Source organism: Pristiophorus japonicus, chromosome 9, assembly GCF_044704955.1.
Source record: "Pristiophorus japonicus isolate sPriJap1 chromosome 9, sPriJap1.hap1, whole genome shotgun sequence".
NCBI lineage: Eukaryota > Metazoa > Chordata > Chondrichthyes > Pristiophoridae > Pristiophorus > Pristiophorus japonicus.
The window spans coordinates 149,291,497-149,306,838 of record NC_091985.1 but is presented as its reverse complement, the minus strand read 5'-3'; the positions used below and the strand labels follow the sequence as shown (position 1 = coordinate 149,306,838).

The 15,342-nt window shown below is 48.8% G+C and overlaps 1 protein-coding gene across 3 annotated transcripts in view; it reads left to right on the top strand.

Moving 5' to 3' along the window:
* LOC139273272 (syntaxin-binding protein 5) overlaps window positions 1–15,342 on the top strand; it is a 268,702-nt gene that overhangs the window by 51,023 nt on the left and 202,337 nt on the right. For all 3 annotated transcript variants that reach the window (XM_070889953.1, XM_070889952.1, XM_070889951.1), the window contains exon 4: window positions 5,717–5,817. In XM_070889953.1, coding sequence (XP_070746054.1) covers window positions 5,717–5,817 — 101 coding nt within the window. The remainder of the gene's footprint in view (window positions 1–5,716; window positions 5,818–15,342) is intronic.

The window sequence follows — 15,342 nt, the reverse complement described above, 5'->3', positions numbered from 1 at the left end:
CTCTACTGTTAAAATTCATGGTTTACAGAATATCATTTCACAATTTGACAGAAAATGTTTCCTTAAACAATCCTTGTTTGCATATGCAAGGTTCAATGATAGAAGTCAGTAGTTCATTGTGACATTTAGTGCCTGGCAATGCGATAATTACTCCGCTCTTCACCATTTCCTCCAGAAAAGTGCTAAGTATTTGTGTAGGTGGTGCTCATTAAAATTCCTTCGTGTCGCAATGATTGTACTTATTAAAAAAAGAGAGAGGTTTGTCATTCTTTCCTATCTCTCATACCTCCATGTACAACTAAATACTTCATACAAGGATGAAAACAGCTACGGTACTGTCTCTTTTAAGAGCTTGGTGCTCCATGGGATCTTTTTTAACAGGTGGTCTTTCCTTCTCTCCGCAATTATTTCTTATGGTTATTTAAACCCAAGTCTCCTTTTCTCCAGGACAGTATGTCTCCGGAAACTCCTTTCCTCCTCCTCCCTCACCTCAAATGCCAAGTGTGAAGATCTCATGGATTTCTTTGCCTCTTCAGATTGAAACCATTCATACAGCTACCTTTGCAACTACATTTCCTTCTTCTGACTCCCCCGTCCTCATCCCCCTCCCCCCCCCGCCACCCCAACCTAACCACCTCATTCTGGCTCTGATCCCTTGTCACTTTCCTGTTTCTCTCCCATCTCTAACCTAAATTCTTTTAAGCGTTCCCCCTGCATCTGTGTCTGCACACATACAGAGACTGAACTCCAGGACATAGTCGATGTATTTACTGAGGCATACGAAAGCATGGGCCTTACGCTAAACATCCGTAAGACAAAGATCCTCCACCAGCCTGTCCTCACTGCACAGCACTGCAAACCAGTCATCAAGATCCACAGCACAGCCCTGGACAACGTGGACCACTTCCCATATCTCGGGAGCCTGCTATCAACAAGAGCAGGCATCGATGACGAGACCAACACCGTCTTCAGTGCGCCAGTGCAGCCTTCGGCCGCCTGAGGAAAAGAGTATCTGAAGACCAGGCCCTCAGTACTTAAGGAGGTGGCCTTGGAAATAGTGGATGCATTGACAGTCATTTTCCAACATTCCATTGACTCTGGATCAGTTCCTATCGAGTGGAGGGTAGCCAATGTAACCACACTTTTTAAAAAAGGAGGGAGAGAGAAAACAGGGAATTACAGACCGGTCAGCCTGACATCGGTAGTGGGTAAAATGATGGAATCAATTATTAAGGATGTCATCGCAGTGCATTTGGAAAGAAGTAATATGATAGGTCCAAGTCAGCATGGATTTGTGAAAGGGAAATCATGCTTGACAAATCTTCTGGAATTTTTTGAGGATGTTTCCAGTAGAGTGGACAAGGGAGAACCAGTCGATGTGGTATATTTGGACTTTCAGAAGGCTTTCGACAAGGTCCCACACAAGAGATTAATGTGCAAAGTTAAAGCACATGGGATTGGGGGTAGTGTGCTGACATGGATTGAGAACTGGTTGTCAGACAGGAAGCAAAGAGTAGGAGTAAATGGGGACTTTTCAGAATGGCAGGCAGTGACTAGTGGGGTACCGCAAGGTTCTGTGCTGGGGCCCCAGCTGTTTACACTGTACATTAATGATTTAGACGAGGGGATTAAATGTAGTATCTCCAAATTTGCGGATGACACTAAGTTGGGTGGCAGTGTGAGCTGCAAGGAGGATTCTATAAGGCTGCAGAGCGACTTGGATAGGTTAGGTGAGTGGGCAAATGCATGGCAGATGAAGTATAATGTGGATAAATGTGAGGTTATCCACTTTGGTGGTAAAAACAGAGACAGACTATTATCTGAATGGTGACAGATTAGGAAAAGGAGAGGTGCAACGAGACCTGGGTGTCATGGTACATCAGTCATTGAAGGTTGGCATGCAGGTACAGCAGGCGGTTAAGAAAGCAAATGGCATGTTGGCCTTCATAGCGAGGGGATTTGAGTACAAGGGTAGGGAGGTGTTGCTACAATTGTACAGGGCCTTGGTGAGGCCACACCTGGAGTATTGTGTACAGTTTTGGTCTCCTAACCTGAGGAAGGACATTCTTGCTATTGAGGGAGTGCAGCGAAGGTTCACCAGACTGATTCCCGGGATGGCGGGACTGACCTATCAAGAAAGACTGGATCAACTGGGCTTGTATTCACTGGAGTTCAGAAGAATGAGAGGGGACCTCATAGAAACGTTTAAAATTCTGACGGGGTTAGACAGGTTAGATGCAGGAAGAATGTTCCCAATGTTGGGGAAGTCCAGAACCAGGGGACACAGTCTAAGGATAAGGGGGAAGCCATTTAGGACTGAGATGAGGAGGAATTTCTTCACCCAGAGAGTGGTGAACCTGTGGAATTCTCTACCACAGAAAGTTGTTGAGGCCAATTCACTAAATATATTCAAAAAGGAGTTAGATGAAGTCCTTACTACTAGGGGAATCAAGGGGTATGGTGAGAAAGCAGGAATGGGGTACTGAAGTTGCATGTTCAGCCATGAACTCATTGAATGGCGGTGCAGGCTAGAAGGGCCGAATGGCCTACTCCTGCACCTATTTTCTATGTTTCTATGTTTCAAAACTGCCACCAAGCTCATGGTCTACAGGGCTGTAGTAATACCTGCCCTCCTGTATGGCTCAGAGACATGGACCATGTACAGTAGACACCTCAAGTCACTGGAGAAATATCACCAACGATGTTTCCGCAAGATCCTACAAGGGAGGCCAGGCGCACCAAAATCAACGTCCTCTTTCAAGCTAACATCCCCAGCATTGAAGCACTGACCACACTCGATCAGCTTTGCTGGGCAGACCACATAGTCCGCATGCCAGACACGAGACTCCCAAAGCAAGTGCTCTACTCGGAACTCCTTCACGGCAAACGAGCCAAAGGTGGGCAGCGGAAACGCTACAAGGACACCCTCAAAGCCTCCCTGATAAAGTGCAACATCCCCACTGACACCTGGGAGTCCCTGGCCCAAGATCGCCCTAAGTGGAGGAAGTGCATCCGAGAGGGCGCTTGCACCTCGAGTCTCAATGCCGAGAAGATGCAGAAATCAAGCGCAGGCAGCGGAAAGGGCGTGTGGCAAATCAGTTCCACCCACCCCTTTCCTCAACGACTATCTGTCCCACCTGTGACAGAGTCTGTGGCTCTTGTATTGGACTGTTCAGCCACCAAAGAACTCACTTAAGGAATGGAAGCAAGTCTTCCTCGATTCAGAAGGACTGCCTATGATATGATTTTCAAGACCCACCTCTTGGATGTCTCCTGGCCCTCGTGCTTGCCGACAGTGTTAATGACCCCCTTCGCTCAAAAACAGTTTCTCTCCTTTCCTCAAAAAAACTCACCTTTTGACCCATCCGTCTGAACCAATGACCACCCCATCTCCAATCTCCTTTTTGGGGGTGAGATTGAACTGATTTGACTAAGCAAAGTGAAACTCAAAGATGTCACCTGAACTCTGTTCCTCAGACGAGAGCTCTGTCCATCTGTTAACTGATTAACTTTCCCACAGAATCTGGATGTAACAGTGATTCGAAATTCAGGCACAGGGCCTACCTTTAAGGCCAATATAATGCTGCCATAAAAGCAAAAGCTGCTGCCCAAAGAAGTATGAGATGTTGGTTGAGGGATAAATATTGGCCAAGACACTGGGGAGAACTCCTCTCTTCTTTGAAATAGTGCGAAAGGCATTTTTACGTCTACCTGAAAAGGTAGATCGGGCCTTGGTTTAATGTCTCATCCGGAGGATGGCGCCTCCCTCAATACAGTACTGCACTGGAGTGTCAGCCTAAATTTTGTGGTCAAGTCTCTGGAGTGGGACTTGAATCCACAACCTTCGGACTCAGGCCAGAATGCAACCACTGAGTCATGGCTCTTTTCAGTAGATAACCAAGGAACTCTGCTGGGATAATTGCAAAGGCATATTTACAGACATAAATGATGGCCTGGTAATCAGTGTTAATTACTACTTGTTGGGGTAGGCCACCTAACTGAGCTGACTCATCAGCCTTTTCAAGTAGTGTCTACACCTGAGCAAGGGAGTGTAAAATACAGACTACACCCAACAAGCATTAATCAAATTAAAGTAACTAAACTGCATGTAAGTACCAAAAATGTAGGGATTCTTGGGTTGAGCATGACTGGCCTCTCTAAACTGTCGGCGACTTCACACCAAAGTATTCCGTCTTCTGTTTGAGAATTGGTCAGGCAGAGATGAGCAATGTTTCCCCTAAGGTGCGCGCAGCCGTGCATCAATCCAGAGGTCCCACGCAGGCTGCTCACAAGCTGGAAGAGATACTGCGCAGCAAATTTAAAGGGAAAACACACGTTTTTAAAAAAAAAAAAAAAATTAATTTGAGCGAACATTGGAGATGAGCAGCTCCATTTCTGGACAGTTTCTGAGTAATTACCCAGGAGCTGAGTCAGCTTGGACATTGCACAATCTACCCTCTTGGAGTTAAAGTTTGCTTTATGGGTTATTTTGCCACCCTCTCTTTTATCCAGAGATCTGCAAAATGAATAGATAGGGGATTAATTGGAAATATTGGTGCCACTCGCACAGAAGAAAGAAAGAACTTGCATTTACATAGCACCTTTCATGACCTCGAAGTCCCAAAGCACTTTGCAGCCAATAAAGTACTTTTGAAGTGTGGTCATGTATTGTAGTATAGGAAACACAGCAGCCAATTTGGACACAGCAAGCCCCCACAAACAGCAAAAGCTAATGACCAGGTAATCTGTTTTTAGGATGTTGGTTGAGGGATAAATATTGGCCTGGACATTGGGGAGAGCACCCCTGCTCTTCTTTGAAGTGGTGCCATGGGATCTTTTACATTCACCTGAGAAGGCAGCTGGGGGTTCGGTTTAATGTCTCATCCGAAAGGCAGCATTTCCAATAGTGCAGCACTTCCTCAGTACTGCACTGGAATGTCAGCCGAGTGCTACCAACTGAGCTACATCATACACCGTAGGAGCTACCTTCCTTAGTTAGAAGGCCTGACTCTTGACTGCATGTCTGCTGAATCAGAGAGGCTGTTAATCCATAGTCCATTACCTCCTATGAAGTAGTCCTGGTACAGTCTGGAGAATGCTGAAAAGTAGAATGATTAGGTCATCAAATTTGTACAGACGTCCTTCTGGAGACATTTAGATTTTCTGTTCGAACTTCTGTTTCAGTGAGTGTTTCCTATGTTTTTTTGATGAGGTAGAATTTGACTATGTGGAAAAATATATATATTAGATTTATTTACTTAGGAGAAACAGGTTCAGAGGGGACATGATTAAACTTTTTAAATGGAAGAAGGAATTGAGTGCAGTCTGGTTGGATAGGTTATTTGAAACCGGTAGCACGAGAACAGTTTTAAAAATCTAAATGTTATTGGTGGTTAGCTTTGATACCAGCACTCTCTGGGATATACCGCCGAGACTTGTGAAAATGGAGTTACCATAGCCCTTTTAAAAAGGAATGTGACCAGTTTTTGAGCGAAGAGGATGTTCCGAGGGAATTCCCAAAGTCTCTCCTAAATTGGTTGTAACTTTTTTTTTTCTGTATTTTTTTTCCTTTCCCAGGAGATTGCGAGGTTAGAGGGCGGGTGAACAGTAGGTGACATTGCACTGTGGTCTGAACAGGGCAGGTTTAATGGTCTTCGCCTGGCCTTTGTGCCTAGTCATTTGTTGAATGGTATAATGTCTTTTTGCTCTCTTGCAGGGAGCCCTTGTGAGTGCCTTGGCGGACGATACTTTACATCTCTGGAATCTGCGTCAGAAAAGGCCTGCCATACTCCATTCTCTGAAATTCAACAAAGAAAGGTGGAGTGATTCTTGCCAATAAAATCTTTGGGAATGTACTCAGTGTAGTGGTGTTCATTATGTACAGTGGCTAGGTATTGAAAACCAATTTGAATGTTTATTGCAATGGTTGGGGTTTGGTATTATGCAGTTTATTCCCTCATGAAACTCTTTTCACTGGCTGGTGGGTCGGTAACTAGAGGACACCGATTTAAGGTAACTAGTTAAAGTACCAGAGGGGAGATGAGGAGAAATGTTTTTATGTAGCGAATTGTTATGATCTGGACTGCCTGAAAGCGTGCTGGAAACAGATTCAACAGTGAATTTCCAAAGGGAATAGGATATATACTTGAAAAGGAAAACTTTATTGGGCAATGGGGAAGGAGCAAGGTCATGGGACTAATTGGAAAGCTCTTTCAAAGAGCTGGCACAGACACGATGGGCCGGATTACCACCACCTGTGCAGTATGATTCTATGTTTTTGACTATCCGAGTGTATAATGCCTTTTTTTAAAGCATCTCCATTAAATTAGTCCAAAACTTCATTCCTTGCTGGAGCATGTAAATCTTGCCCTCTCGCCCAATGCTCCTTGTCCAAGATAAACATGAGCCGTACAGCTTTCTTCTCAAAGGCAGAATTAGGAGGGAATGTCATTTCCCAGGCCAAGACGTCTGAGTGGCACTGGAAGCAGCTGGCTCCCTTGGCCGCAGGTGGTATCTATTCCATTGGGACTCGGGGGCAAAGAATAACAAAGCAAAGCTCTCCATCTCTCTTGTGGGAATGTAGCTAGCGTGTACGGGAAGGTAGGGTGTCTGCAATTCAACGATGTTGAATTATTGTGAGCGCAGGAGGCCATAGAACTGAAGTTGTGGTTGGGTAACATCGGTTTCCTTGCTCTTTTGAATACGTTCAGCAACAATGCAGCCTACAGATTAGTGACTGCAGGTAATCTTGAACCACGCACTCTGAACCACAAACATTCCCTTCCCACAGATAAATTTCTTCCTGCTGTTTCTTTGGTTTTGCACGATGGGAATTCATTGCATAAATACCAGGGTTAATCCCATCTGTATTAGAGGATGTACACAAATATGGTTACATGGAGTCCTACATATATTTTGTACCCTTTCAAACTTTGTCATAAAATGTATTCACTAAAAGTTCAGGTTTTATTCCTTTCTCCTCTCCATCAGTCTTTCTCTCTCTTCTCCTCGCCCCAAAGTTATGGCTCATTAGTTAAATTCACAGAGGCATCGGGAAGCCCCAAAGTTGAAATGTTGATATTTTTTCCTCAAACTGGAAGAGCAGAGAACTGGTGGGGCAGACAGTCGTAGAAGGAAAGGATGGGTGGGACTGGTTTGCCGCACACTCCTTCCGATGCTTGCGCAAGTTTTCTGCATGTTCTCGGCGACGAGATTCAAGGTGCTCAGAGCCCTCCCGGATGCACCTCCTCCACCTCGGGCGGTCTTTGGCCAGGTACTCCCAGGTATCGGTGGGGATGTTGCATTTTATCAGGGAGGCTTTGAGGGTGTCCTTGAAAAGTTTCCTCTGCCCACCTTGGGCTCGCTTGCCGTGTTGGAGTTCAGAGTCGAGAGCTTGCTTTGGGAGTCTTGTGTCAGGCATGCGAACAGTGTGACCCGCCCAATGGAGCTGGTTGAGTGTGGTCAGTGCTTCGATGCTAGGGATGTTGGCCTGATCGAGGATGCTAACGTTGGTGCATCTGTCCTCCCATGCATAACTGCAGAGCTGGTGTCACTCGATTCTGCCTTTGAAGTTGGTTACTTACATTGAAATACTGACCGAGAAGCCATATGACCTTTCCCAGAGCAAATTTGCCACAAGGTTCGATCCTAGAGTAAACGCTGGTTAAATTCTTAGATGTTATGTCAAACCTTAAAAACGGATCCTTTTGTCTGTGGTTTATGCAGTTGAGGGGATCCGCTTGGCGCACAAGTGTGGACCTATAGGTTTTGTTGTTTATCTTTGGCGTATGTACAGTTAGGATTTGAAATCTTGATGTGGTGTAAATGTAGCTGTCCTTGGACGTTACTTCACATCCCATTATTTCTGTCCTTCTGTAAACCAGATAGATAGCTTCCTATATCGGAGCCAGTCCGCTTTTCAAGGGATAGTCTGACTCTGCTCAGAGTGGTTTATGAGCCCTGCACTGGTTTATGGTTTGCTGTTAGTTTGTGGACAGAACAGTAGCAGTGCTGTTGTCAGCTGGTGTCTCCCATATTGGCCAGCTTCCCACAGTGTCTATTTCAGAAATAAAGTTTAAACTGTAGAATAACTGCATGTTTGAGATGGAGGGGAAAAAATCACCATCAGGAAAGACTGAACAAGCTGGGGCTCTTTTCTCTAGCAAATAGAAGGCCAAGAGGTGACCTAACAGAGGTCTTTAGAATTATGTAGGGATGTGGGGAGTCGAAAGTAAGGGCCATAAATATGAGATAGTCACTATTAAATCCAATAGAAATTCAGGAGAAATTTGTTTATAGAATGTGGAACTTGCTACCACATGGCATAGTTGAGGTGAATAGCAAGATGCCTTTAAGGGGAAGCTAGATAAGTACATGAGGGAGAACAGAAGAGAAAGATATGTTGATGGGGTTAGATGTAGAAGGGTGGGAGGAGACTTGTGTGGAGCATAAACACCGGCATAGACCTGTTGGGCTGAATGGCCTGTTTATGTGCTGTAAGCACTACGTAATACGAACAATGACACGACAGGTAAAGACCATCTGGTCCATCGAGCCCGCCCCATACTATTGCGATACCTTGTGTATCACAACATATACACTCCACCTGAAACTATGTAACAATTGTATCTGGGTGGAAAGAGGTGACTTGAGTACTTGTTCTACACTGTAGCTCCAATAAAGGGCGAACGTTCATAATCCGGCAGTCTGCCAAACTGTAGGGCATTTGTTCAACGCTTTGTAGTGTGAAACTTGTAACAAGTATATGTTGGACATTTCAATGTTTTACTTTGTCACGTCTGTTTTTTAAAAATTAACTGTGGTTTAAAATGGATTCTGGGAGGAACCCAGGTTTATGTGGCTGTGGTGACCAGTACTGGTGTCAAAACCTGACCTGGACACCATAGTCAGCTCTCCCTCATGCCCGCTTTCTCCCTCGCGCCCGCCTTCTCCCGCTCCCTCGCCCCCGCCCGCTCCCTTGCGCACCCCCACTCGTTCGCGCCACTCACTCCCCTCCTCCCCTCGTTCGCGCCCCTCCTCCCCTCGTTCGCCCCCCCCCCCTCGCATTCCCTCTCCCTCTCGTTTTTTTTTGCTCTTTCTCGTTTTCTGTTTCTCACTCTCTTTATAGCTCTCTCTTTCTTTTTCTCGCTCTCTCTTGCTCTCGCGCTTTCCCGTGTTCTCGATTTCTCACTTTCTCGCCCACAGTGCTCCCCTTTAGTACCCAGGTGCCTAGCACTATTCCGCGGTGCTCCGCCGCTGGAGTATGTGAGTTCCCCGTCAAAGACTGCTCCACCTGCTCCTGTGCAGGGGCAGACTCAGCCATTGGGACATGGGGCAGCATGGTGGGTACTGACTAGTGGGGGCGGGCAATGGGTGAGGAGTGGAAGCGCATTGAGCCGAATTCCCCCTTCCACCATCATCCTCATCATCCGCACTTCCCTGCTAGCAATGAGCTGAAGAGCACTTTGCTAAAGATCAGTGGGGCAATGAACGGCCAAGGCTGGGGTTTCATCAATCCTATTTAAGGTGGAATTCATAGTGTGCAAGCCATTGGCGAAGGCCTGCATGCACTCGTTTGATAGCACTTTTGCTGCTCAATGCAGGTAGCCACTCTTTCCATGGACAAAGACATGATCGTAGAGGCCTGTAATATCATTGCACTCTTGCTTGAGACAGACTCCTCCCTGCAAGCGTGTATAGTACGGCTGCAAAGCCTGCCAGTACATCGCACATTCTTTGCTGCTGCTCCAGAAGTATCCTTTTTGTCGATGGCCCCTGAGGTTCAGCATCTGTGTCCAACTGAGCAGAGCTCAGAGCATTCTGCGTACTCTGATGCGGACTCTCCACTGCTGTCCCTGTTTCTACCATCTGCGCTTGTTTGCTTGTGATGTGTGAGCAAGAGCACCAGGTGAAATCCCAAGTTTCTTCCGTACCGGTCCCACTGAAATAGCAAGTAAGTAGCTCAGATGGTGCATGGTCTGCATGAGTCCGGTGACGGTGCACCCTCAGAGCGCATGACCTCCTCTGAGGAGTCGTTGTTGTCCACCTAGACCACCTCCTGTGGGACGCTTGAAGGCCCTCTGGGAGATTAAAGACATGAATTAGAACGGTCAAGAAATAATGTTTTAAGTGATCATTATGCACATCATCATATTTCACTCGCTGCTGACATCAAGTCAACATGAGTGAGTATTGTATGCCACGTAGCTTTGTGATATTTAATTTTGGCACCAGGTAGTTGGGAGGCTCAAATATTTGGCCAGACATGCCGAGACTCTGTTGATCTCCACGGCGCCTCCTCTGCAGATGTTAATTATGATATTGCTGGTGGACAACCTTGGGCTCTCTGTTTCTCCCTGGTGTTCTATGCTCTCTTCTCCTACAAAGAGGGAACGAGACCTACGAGTGAAAGTAATGGAATGTGTTGAACGCATGGATGGATAATATTTGTTGACTCGGAGGGAGAGGTGTGACATTGCATTTAGATGAGGCTGAGGGTCAGCGGTGAATGGACAGATGGGTACATTCAGGATGCACACATCAGGATGTAGTTGAATGTGCCACTGTACTTGTCTTTCCTGACCTGATTCGGTCACTGAATTGCTTTTGGCACTGAATCGCTTTTGGCACTGAATCAGGAGCATAGCACCACACACTGCTGCTCAGCTCATAACCACCTCCAACCATGCCTTCTGGCTTTCACTGGCAGGATTCTTCATCCTGTCAATGGGGAACAGTATCTCCCTGTGACCCCTTAGAGAAAATGCAGTGGCTGGGTTAAAAAGCCATTGATAGAAGATGCAGCACTTCTGGTTTTCCCATGCACTATCGGACCCCCGTCCCAGGGCTGTCATCGGATAAAAATTTCCCCCAAGTATGTGATCGTATCCCGAGTGCTGGTATGAATATCGGATCTTATCCAGAGCACTGGTACCAAATATCGGATCTTATCCAGAGCACTGGTACTGAATATAAAACCTTATCCCAAGCACTGGTACCGAATATCAGATCTTCTCCTGAACCCTGGTCTCCAGTACCAGACAGTATCCTGAGAACTGGTACTGAATATTGGACTGTATCTCGAGTACTGGTACAAATATTGGACCTTATCCCGAGCACTGGTACCGAATATCGGACCATATCCTGAGCACTGATCCCCGTGGACTGCTCCCCAAGCCGTTTCGTTAAGAATCTATGATGAAGGGCCGAGGCCCATAGTTTAGGCAGTGCCAAGACTGAAATCCTATTAACGATGAGAGAAATTGGGAAGGTAGTGACTAGATGGCTCCGAACCCGGTATTTCAAAGTTTGTAGATTGCAGAATGAAAGACGTCTGGAAGTAAAGACCTTCCTCAGTTAGAAGTTGTGGAGAAGAATCAATGAGGAATAGTGGTCTCTGCAGTGAGTGTCAGAATTGGGATGGAAGGGGATGCAAAATGAACAGTGCAGGATAGAATGGACAAGAGAGGAAAGTTTAGAGGAGCATTTGAGACAAAAATGGTGTAGTTTTGTCAGTGGCTTATCTGCTTTCTCTGCTATTACATAGCTTATAAATCACAGAAACATCACAGAAGACCATTCAACCCATTTTACCTGTGCTGGCTCTTTGAAAGAGCTATGCAATTGGCCCCACTGCCCCGCCCTTACCCTATAGCTCTGCAATTTTTTCCCTTTTCAAGAATATGCATCAATTCCCCGTTGAAAGTTACTTCACTACCCTTTCAGGCAGTGACTCCAGATCATCATAACTCGCCTTTGGTTCTTTTGCCAATTATGTTCAATCTGTGTCCTCTGGTTAACACCCCTCCTACCAGTGGAAACAGTTTCTTCTTCTTTACTCTAACAATACCCCTCATAATTGTGAACATCTCTATTAAATCTCCCCTGAGCCTTCTCTGCTCTGAGGTGTACAATCCCAGCAACTCCAGTCCTGCCACTTAACTGAAGTCCACTCATCTCTGGTACCATTAAAAATAGATTCATTTAGGAAACATACAATCCTCAGCAGCATGCTGGGAGAATGGCTTTAATTATTTTGGCTCTTCACAGAGTCTATAAGGTTACATAGTATTACATAGTATTTACAGCACAGAAACAGGCAATTTGGATAAACAGGTCTATGTTAAAAAATCAGTTGAGTCAATACACTTGATTGTTAACAGAGATGTGTCTTTCTCAGTAAACGATCATCGAGCACACCCAAATGCTAGAAACAATTAACAATTGGTGAGCTAATCTAATCAGGTTAGCCCTAATAGATAGTATTTGTCAAACACCATTGGCATGCTGTAGTGTGCGTGTATAATGGAGTTTATGCAAAGAACGACTAAAAAAATGATTAAGAAAGGGAAGATAGACTATGAAAGTAAACTAGCACGAAATATAAAAACAGAGAGCAAGAGTTTCTATAGGTACCGTATATACTCGCGTAACCTGCGATCTCGCGTATCATGCGACCCCTAAATTTTCGTCCCCAAAACATGATTTTACCATATATCTCATGTATCATGCGAGTCACTTTTTTGAGATCGAATACAGACCTTAACATGAAACATCGAGTGGATTCTGCTCTCTCTCCGTGCTCTCTCTCCGTACTCTCTCTCCGTGCTCTCTCTCCGTGCTCTCTCTCCATACTCTCTCCCCCCCCGACCTCCGCGACTCTCTCTCCCCCTCGACCTCCGCGACTCTCTCTCCCCCCCCGACTCTCTCTCTTCACCCCGACCTCCGCGACTCTCTCTCTCCTCCCCGACCTCCGCGACTCTCTCTCTCCCCCCCGACCTCCGCGACTCTCTCTCCCCCCCGACCTCCGCGACTCTCTCTCTCTCTCCCCCCCGACCTCCGCGACTCTCTCTCTCCCCCCCGACCTCCGCGACTCTCTCTCTCCCCCCCGACCTCCGCGACTCTCTCTTCCCCCCCCCCCCCCCGACCTCCGCGACTCTCTCTTCCCCCCCCCCCCCGACCTCCGCGACTCTCTCTCTCCCCCCCGACCTCCGCGACTCTCTCTCTCTCCCCCCCGACCTCCGCGACTCTCTCTCTCCCCCCCGACCTCCGCGACTCTCTCTCTCCCCCCCGACCTCCGCGACTCTCTCTCCCCCCCGACCTCCGCGACTCTCTCTCTCTCCCCCCCGACCTCCGCGACTCTCTCTCTCCCCCCCGACCTCCGCGACTCTCTCTCTTCCCCCCCGACCTCCGCGACTCTCTCTCCCCCCCGACCTCCGCGACTCTCTCTCTCCCCCCCGACCTCCGCGACTCTCTCTCTCCCCCCCGACCTCCGCGACTCTCTCTCCCCCCCGACCTCCGCGACTCTCTCCCCCCCGACCTCCGCGACTCTCTCTCCCCCCCGACCTCCGCGACTCTCTCTCTCCCACCCGACCTCCGCGACTCTCTCTCCCCCCCGACCTCCGCGACTCTCTCTCCCCCCCGACCTCCGCGACTCTCTCTCCCCCCGACCTCCGCGACTCTCTCTTCCCCCCCCCCCCGACCTCCGCGACTCTCTCTTCCCCCCCCCCCGACCTCCGCGACTCTCTCTTTCCCCCCCCCCCCGACCTCCGCGACTCTCTCTCCCCCCGACCTCCGCGACTCTCTCTTCCCCCCCCCCCCGACCTCCGCGACTCTCTCTTCCCCCCCCCCGACCTCCGCGACTCTCTCTTTCCCCCCCACCCCCGACCTCCGCGACTCTCTCTTCCCCCCCCCCCCGACCTCCGCGACTCTCTCTCCCCCCCCCCCGACCTCCGCGACTCTCTCTCCCCCCCCCGACCTCCGCGACTCTCTCTCCCCCCCCCCGACCTCCGCGACTCTCTCTCCCCCCCCCGACCTCCGCGACTCTCTCCCCCCCCCGACCTCCGCGACTCTCTCTCCCCCCCCCGACCTCCGCGACTCTCTCTCCCCCCACCCCCGACCTCCGCGACTCTCTCCCCCCCCCCCCCCCGACCTCCGCGACTCTCTCTCCCCCCCCCCCCCCCCCCGACCTCCGCGACTCTCTCTCCCCCCCCCGACCTCCACGACTCTCTCTTTCCCCCCCCCCCCGACCTCCGCGACACTCTCTCCCCCCCCGACCTCCGCGACTCTCTCTTCCCCCCCCCCCGACCTCCGCGACTCTCTCTTCCCCCCCCGACCTCCGCGACTCTCTCTCCCCCCCGACCTCCGCGACTCTCTCTTCCCCCCCCCCCCGACCTCCGCGACTCTCTCTCCCCCCCCCCCCGACCTCCGCGACTCTCTCTCCCCCCCCCCCGACCTCCGCGACTCTCTCTCCCCCCCCCGACCTCCGCGACTCTCTCTCCCCCCCCCCGACCTCCGCGACTCTCTCTCCCCCCCCGACCTCCGCGACTCTCTCTTTCCCCCCCCCCCCGACCTCCGCGACTCTCTCTTCCCCCCCCCCCCCCCGACTCCGCGACTCTCTCTCCCCCTGAAGAGAAGAATTTCAGCAGGAGTCAAATGGATTTGTTTTTGCATTGGGAGGATGTAGTTAGTGGTGTGCTGCAGGAACTTGGCTTATTTTCCACATAAACTAATGATTTGGTCATGAGTATCGAGGAACTAATATCAACCAGGGATATTCGATTTACAACCATCATGGAGAGTGAGAGGAGAAACCAAGAGAAATGTCTTTACATAGAGGATTGTTGGAGCATGCCGAGATTCAGCGTGGATACGGTCTGCTTAACAGCCTAACAGCCTAATCTTGGCCAGCACTTCACACCCGCAAATTTTGTATCTCGCGTATCATGCGACCCCCCAAATTTAGGTTACAATTTATGTCTTCAAAAGTCGCATGATACGCGAGTGCTGCAGTACAGCGAGACCTGGGGGTACTTGTGCAAGAAACACAAAAGGTTAGTATGCAGGTACAGCAAGTGATCAGGAAGGCCAATGGAATCTTGGCCTTTATCGCAAAGGAGATGGAGTATAAAAGCAGGGAAGTCTTGCCACAGTTGTACAGGGTATTGGTGAAGCCACACCTGGAATACGGTATGCAGTTTTGGTTTCCATATTTACGAAAGGATGTACCTGCTTTGGAGGCAGTTCAGAGAAGGTTCACAAGGTTGATTCTGGAGATGAGGGGGTTGTCTTTTGAGGAAAGGTTGAGTAGGTTGGGCCTCTACTCATTGGTATTCAGGAGAATGAGAGGTGATCTTATCGAAACGTGTAAGATTCTGAGGGGGCTTGACAAGGTGGATGCAGAGAGGATGTTTCCACTGATGAGGGTGATTAGAACTAGGGGGCAAAATCTTAGAATAAGGGGCTGCCCATTTAAGACTGAGATGAGGAGAAATTTCTTCTCTCTGAGGGTTGTGGATCTGTGGAACTCACTGCCTCAGAGAGCTGTGGAAGCTGGGACACTGA